General features: G+C 43.5%; 1 protein-coding gene across 1 annotated transcript; it reads left to right on the plus strand.

Annotated features, from left to right (window-relative positions):
* Window positions 1-1,308: 1,308 nt before the first annotated feature.
* LOC119284477 (ABC transporter F family member 1-like) lies at window positions 1,309-5,766 on the plus strand. Its single transcript, XM_037563581.1, has 5 exons — window positions 1,309-1,647; window positions 2,495-2,568; window positions 2,654-2,864; window positions 3,061-3,295; window positions 4,513-5,766. Exons 1-5 carry the CDS (start codon window positions 1,441-1,443, stop codon window positions 5,574-5,576), a joined length of 1,791 nt encoding a protein of 596 aa, XP_037419478.1. The 5' UTR covers window positions 1,309-1,440; the 3' UTR covers window positions 5,577-5,766.
* Window positions 5,767-7,702: the final 1,936 nt, after the last annotated feature.

The following is a 7,702-nucleotide window of genomic DNA, read 5'->3' on the forward strand; positions in this document are numbered from 1 at the left end:
AAATGTTTGAAAAATTTCAGGAAAAAATTAGTGCATTGACACAAAATCATTCAATGTTGTCACAAAATTTCATATCAAAATTTGAAAGATTGTGCGAGATAGAAAAATGGCAAATTTGATATCAGTGTGATAATGGGCCGAATCTAAAGCCCAACTTTGAAAACTATTAGCATATAGCAAGTATAATAGAAGAAGAAGACGACCCAAGGTAAGTTTTTGTTTAAAGGGATACCCTATTTGGCGCCTGGGGCGTGCCCTAGCGAGGTAGCGTGTACCCCTCCAGCCTTTGATCCTACTTTTGGGCCCGCCCATTCATGGATATCTTCCACGCCGGTTGTGGAAAGGTTCTAGAACCTTCCTTGAATTGTTTTTTCCTTTATTTTTTACCTTTTCGTTTTCTTTTTTGCTTTATGTATCCTTTCCTTTTTTTGTTTTTTCATTTTTCATTTGAAAACGTGTTTTCTCTATTTTTTTCCTTTCGTGAGAGGTAATTTAAAAAATGTTCATGATTGCAAAAAAATGTTCGTAATTTCAAAAATATGTCATGTATTTGGAAAATGTTCACGAATTTTAAAAATATTTGAGATAAAAAACAGTTATGTTTTTGAAAACTGTTTATGATTTTTTTAAATTGATTAGTTTGAAATATGTTCGAGAGGCATGGTCGTGTCTCTCGTGGAAGCAAAACCATGCCTCTCATGAAAGGGAAAAACTTGTTTTTCTTTGTTTTTGAGAGTCATGATCATGATTTTCATGAAAGCAAAACCATGCCTCTCACGAAAGAGAAAGCGTTTTTCATTTTTCAAGAGGCACAACTGTGCCTCTCACGAAAGGGAAAGCGTTTTTCATTTTTCAAGAGGCACAACCGTTTGCAGACGAGACGAGGCGAGAGAAGCAGCCATATGGTGTCGGACGCCAGCAAGAAAATGCTGAACCGGAGAAACATCCAAAAAACCAAAAACACATGTGAAAATAAAAAAAACAAAATTCAGAGGAGCGCGACATGTGGCAGCGGCTGAGAGTTTTCGGCCCGTCTCAAATGATTGTTGGGAGGCTTCTTTTCTCAAGGAGCGGTCCTTAATTAGTTGCTCCGTGAAGCATCCCAAATGATTGTTTTGTTCGCTTTCATCCCTTTATTTTTTGTTGATTTAGAAAAAGAATAAGAAGACGGCCCAACACGCACACACACAGAGTGACAGAGAGACGTGTCCAGCCCAGGTTTTTCCTTTTTACTTTTTCTGTGGTGTTGTTTGTTGACTAGTCCAACCCAATCCAACCCAACAAAGTACTACTCCTAGACTAAAGAAGAGGGAGGGTTCTGGAAGGAAGGTACGAACTTTTTTTCCTTCTTCTCCACCTCGCCTCGCCGGCCGGCGCCGTCTGCCATCACCCACCACACCACACCACACCACACCACACATAGCTCGGAGAGGAGAGGAGATGGTGTCGGACGCCAGCAAGAAGAAGGCGGCGCAGAAGAAGGCCGCCGCAGCCGCAAAGAGGGGCGCCAAGGTGCCCACCTCCTCCGCATCATCTTCCGCCTCTAACAACAAGACGACGGATAAGGGGGCCCTCGCCGCCGTTCAGCTGTCCGACCGCACCTGCACCGCCGTCCTCACCTCCCACCCGCTCTCACGCGACATACACGTACGTCTCCTCTCCTCTCCTCCTCTCTGTCAGATCAGATCAGATCAGATCCCTCTTCCTCTCTTTCTATCTATTCTATCTATTCTATATATATATATATATATCTTTCAAATAAATACTACTGTATAAATATATTGCCTGCGCTGCGCTGCAGATGCACATCAGCACCTAATCCAATCCAATTCAATCCAATCTAATCCCCAACAAAACTAGTCTTCTAGTAGTACATGTACAAAACAAGCACAACTTTTTGTCTTGCTGGATGGGTTGGATTCATTATTTTATTATTATTATTATGACTTGTGTGCGCCTCGCCCACTCTCTTATTATTATTATTATTATTATTATTATTATTATTATTATATCACAAGAAAGAAAGATTACAATATGGAAATTTTTTCTTTCTATTGCCTTAGATGCTTCTCTACTCTACTGCTATGATAGATCAGCTCAGCACTGGAGGGGAGGGGGGGAGGCATACTAATATTCTACTCCCTGGTCCATTTGCAGCAATTCCTAGCATATAAACATCATGGATTAGATTAGATTAGATTAGATGGTGAAATAGTATGCACAAACCCTTCATGTTTGGTAGGTTTATAACATTCATTGCCCACTACCTTCATTCTCTGCAACTGCAACTGCAACTGCAACTGCAACGCTACTACCTTTCTTCCACTAAAGGAAGGTACATATTCCCTACGTAAAGAAATATATGAGCATAAGTGATCTGAACGCTCTTATATTTGTTTACTCTACGGAGGGAGTACAAGATATAATGATGAATGGTCTAACTCTGTTTTCTATCTGTCTGTCTCTTGATGAATGTATGCCACTTCACTTGCAGATAGAGTCTCTCACTTTAACATTCCACGGCCACGATCTACTTGTAGACACTGAGCTGGAGCTCAACTACGGCAGGTTACTAGTGCATTAATTATTACAAGCAACCTCTTGCCGCTGTCATCTTGGATGTTTAACGGCTTTATTTATTATTCCATCTCAGGCGCTATGGTTTGCTTGGTCTGAATGGCTGCGGCAAGTCCTGCCTTCTCAAAGCAATAGGGTGCAGGGAGCTTCCTATCCCTGACCACATGGATATATACCACCTCAGCCATGAGATCGAGGCTTCAGACATGTCTGCGCTTGGAGCCGTCATTAGCTGTGATGAAGAAAGGGTCAAGCTGGAAAAGGAAGCTGAAGTTTTGGCTGCTCAAGTATGTTTCTCTTCTCATCAATCAATCAATTTTTCTGCTATCATCATCATCATCATCATCATCTTGCTCTTCAAGCCCCCTATGTACCTTTCCTTTTGCAATGCCTGCCCCTGCTCTGTTGTTGTACTACTACTTATATATATATATATATATATATATGCTCTAACCGAATACCTACCTGTGCTGGCATATTTAGGATGATGGCGGTGGTGCAGCTTTGGAGCGCGTATATGAGCGGTTAGAAGCAATTGATGCATCCACCGCTGAAAAGCGTGCTGCTGAGATTTTGTTTGGCTTAGGCTTTAACAAGCAGATGCAGGCCAAGAAAACCAGGGACTTCTCTGGCGGTTGGCGCATGAGAATTGCTTTGGCAAGAGCTCTCTTCATGAATCCAACCATCCTTTTGCTCGATGAGCCTACCAATCATCTTGGTGAGTTCTTCTCCAACCCATGTGTTACAACTAGTAAAGTGGGCCTGGTGCCTTCTGTTTCTTTAATACCAAATCACATGCTTTTCAGCAAGCTTTACCGTGACCGGTTTTAGGAGGTACGTATATAATTATGGGTCATCTTAGATGCGATGCATTGGCCTGTTGGGATTGTGGAGATGGGACATAACGGCTGTGCCATATATTTAGTCCAATGCATTTTCTACAATCTCATTTAGAGCGCCCGTGAAAGCATATGGAGCTTTTTGTGCTTGTTCGAGGCGGAGTTAAATCACATCAGTTTTGAACATATTTGTTTGGATATCAGTTTTTTATTTATAATAATTAAAAAAAGATCGCATAGGATTGTCACACACGTAGGGGAGCAGCAGCTGAAATACTAGGCTGGCTGAATATATATGCTGGTTATCTCGGTTTAGCTAGATAATGTCTTCAATATAGGGTCTTATCTTCAATACAAAGCTTAGGCCGAAATGCCCCTGTTTGAAGGGCGATCCATTATCAGTGAAACTAGGAAACAGGCACAATGATGAGCTCATAGTTGTCAATGAGTCAATGGTTTTTATTATTTTATATTAAAAAAATGCCTTTCAATTTTGCCAAGTTAAAAGGTTCTGCCATGGCTTCCTTTGTTACGATGAACAATGATGTGCGCCTTGCTGTAGGAATGCCTGGCTGTTGGAGCAGCCATACTGGAGAACCTGTTGGTCCGCTGACCACAAAATCACCATGAATGTAGGTTGTTACAGGTTTTGATTATACATGTCTCGGCACATTTGGGTCTTAATTCCTGACTTTTGTTGGACTTCACTTTGTTGGGTGGTGGTGGGATGAAACTTTAAAAGCTACACTTATAGTTCTCTAGTGGACCTGTTTTTTGCCCAAGATTTCCTTGCGCTGATTGTGAGATGGTGTTGGTAGATTATTTTGATAACTCCATTTTCTCATCTTCCATTGACACAAGCACTTATACCATGTTTAGGAATGTTTGTAAAAATAGCATGATTACTGCTTAATATTAGCTGCCATGCGACTATTTCTCTTAGAAAAGTGGCACATGCATGTTTGAGTTGATGCTGACTGAGATAATAATACAGTACCTAGTACAAAATGATTTCTGAAGCCAAATAAATAAATAAGCTTTTGTGGATTAATTAATAGTAATAATATTGCTGGCGATTCTTTGACAACATTTGCAGATCTTGAGGCATGCGTGTGGCTGGAAGAAACACTGAAGAAGTTTGACCGTATACTTGTTGTGATATCACACTCCCAAGACTTCCTGAATGGAGTATGTACCAACATCATCCACATGCAGAACAGGAAGCTGAAGCTGTACACTGGGAATTTCGACCAGTATGTCCAGACCCGATCTGAGCTGGAGGAGAACCAGATGAAGCAGTACAGGTGGGAGCAGGACCAGATTGCGTCGATGAAGGAGTACATCGCGCGCTTTGGGCACGGGTCCGCCAAGCTGGCACGGCAGGCCCAGAGCAAGGAGAAGACGCTGGCCAAGATGGAGCGCGGCGGGCTGACGGAGAAGGTGGCGAGGGACAGGATCCTGACGTTCCGGTTTGCCAATGTGGGCAAGCTCCCGCCGCCGGTGCTGCAGTTTGTGGAGGTGACGTTCGGGTACACGCCGGACAACCTGATCTACAAGAAGCTGGACTTTGGGGTGGACCTTGACTCGCGGGTGGCGCTGGTGGGTCCCAACGGGGCGGGGAAGAGCACGCTGCTGAAGCTGATGACGGGGGAGCTGGTGCCGCTGGACGGGCTGGTGCGGCGGCACAACCACCTGCGGATCGCGCAGTTCCACCAGCACCTGGCGGAGAAGCTGGACCTGGACCTGTCTGCGCTGCAGTACATGCTGAAGGAGTACCCGGGCAACGAGGAGGAGCGGATGCGGGCGGCCATCGGCAGGTTCGGGCTGTCGGGGAAGGCGCAGGTGATGCCGATGCGGAACCTGTCGGACGGGCAGCGGAGCCGGGTGATCTTCGCGTGGCTGGCGTGGCGTGAGCCGCAGATGCTGCTGCTGGATGAGCCGACCAACCACCTGGACATCGAGACGATCGACTCGCTGGCGGAAGCGCTGAATGAGTGGGACGGCGGGCTGGTGCTGGTGAGCCATGACTTCAGGCTGATCAACCAGGTGGCGCAGGAGATCTGGGTGTGCGAGAAGCAGGCGGTGACGAGGTGGGAGGGCGACATCATGGAGTTCAAGGAGCACCTCAAGAGCAAGTCGGGCGGCATGTCGGACGACTGAGCCGAGGCATGTTTGTTACCGAGAGAGATTGATCTATCTATCTATCTATCTATCTATCTAGTATGTTTATTAGAGAGAGAAGAGGATGCGTTTCGGCTGCTGGTTTATTAGAAGAAGATGTAGTATTTGAATGATGAAGTTATCCAGTTGATGCATATGACGGATGATGTTTTATGTGTGCTGCGTTGCATTCCCTCCCCTCTTGTGGTGGCCGTGTTGAGGGCCTTGAGGCAGGCCATGGCCATGGCTCCTACTATGGCCAGTTCAGATATATAGACATAAATCTCCATGCATGTCATAAAAAATTAATATCATTGAAAACTATGTTCAATTATGAATTCAACGATATAATTTTGTTGTTGACATTTTGTTAGTTAAATCTTTAGTTAAAATTTGACATAAATTGCAAAGAGGACCAATAAACCAGCATGATGGAGGTAGTAACATATTATGTTACTATCACATAGCATTTCCCAACAATAGTTGAGTCTACAAGCTAATAAATGCAACTATATATGATACTATTTCTATCACACTTTGCACTACAAAGATAATAACATAAACTAGTGTTTAGTCTAACTTACTCTCTAGGCTAGTCATAGTGGGAGTAACGTAGATAGTAACATGCATCTACATGCAATGCCAACTAGGCAAATTGGTGAGTTGGCACACTATTAAATGAGGAAAGAGAGAAAGGTGGTAACATATTATGTTACCATCACGTACTCCCTTCGTCCGGTGAAGAGTGTACATCTAAAATTTTTAGGACAAATTATAGAGTTGAGTAAAAAATGCATTGGAAAGATGCAACCCATCATCTCTCTCCTCTTTAATTATTTAACCCCCAATGAGCTAAGTGCATGTAGAAATTAAGAAGATCATGTGTAGATTGCTATTGGTTTTGATTACCGTGTGATGCGAGAGAAATATTTTTTTCCCACTTTAAAGTGCATTGGGAAGATATAAGTACACTTTTTTATGGACAAATTTTAAAGCTAAATGTACATTCTTCACCGGACGAAAGGAGTAGCGCTTTGCAGGAAACAATGAGTCTATTACACTAATAAATACAACGATGTATGATACTACCTCTAAGTTACTTTGCATTATGAAGATAGTAACATAGACTAGTGTCATATGCATGACACTAGTTTAAATTACTTCCTACTATGACTAGCCTAAGGTCCATTCATTTAATTGTTTAACATCTAAACTCTTCATTTAAGTGTTATGCATAGGTCCGTGTACTTGGCATTAGTTCTTCATGCGGTCACCAAACTTCTCTCTCCTTTTAACTACCTTGTCACATCAAATTTTTTGTCCATGTGGCATACTTAGTACCGCTACCTAATGGAGCATTAGGAAGGGTCATGCTCTTAGACTAGTACCATGTTACTAGTGTAAAGTATTGTTAGAGTTGTGTCAAATATTATTGTACAAGTTAGGTTATAGTTGGACTTGGAGTCATACGGTGTAGACAGGATATGCAGTCGTGTTCAAGTAGGACACTTGTATCCTAGGCCTCTCATATATAGCGGGGCTAAACACACGATGTAACCTATACCAACATAATAGCACGGGCACGCGGGGGAGCCGACGGCGTGTGACGGCGCCTGGGCGGCCGGGGTGCGGTATTGTGACGGTGTCACGGGGAGGAGCGCCCATAGTCAGGCCCCGGGGATGTAGCCATATCGATGAACCTCGTTAACAAATCTCGGTGTTGTGCTCGTGTGATTGCTTGGTCCTCAGATGATCGACGGTGTGCCTCAGATTTATTCTAACAAATGGTATCATGAGCTAGGTTCGATTTGAGGCCGTGATGTTGATTTGGAAGAGGAAGATGAGAGAAGATCGTGGCTGCGGAAGTTGTCACGGTGACGTCCGTCGACAAGAAACATGTAGCGGAATCGATCGGTCGTTTCGTCCACGGAAGCAATCGGAAACAGGTGAGATCTCGACATACAGCAGGAACCGCAACAGGGGCAGAGTTATCGGCGAGATTTCCAAGTTTTTTTTGAAAGTTCCAACCCAACTTTATTAAACTAAATTAGGAATTTCGTCTGAAACAATGCTAAGAATACAATCTGGGGGGACCAAGTCTCAAAAAACCGAATCACTAGAACTCA

Source organism: Triticum dicoccoides, chromosome 4A, assembly GCF_002162155.2.
Source record: "Triticum dicoccoides isolate Atlit2015 ecotype Zavitan chromosome 4A, WEW_v2.0, whole genome shotgun sequence".
NCBI classification, from domain to species: Eukaryota; Viridiplantae; Streptophyta; class Magnoliopsida; order Poales; family Poaceae; genus Triticum; species Triticum dicoccoides.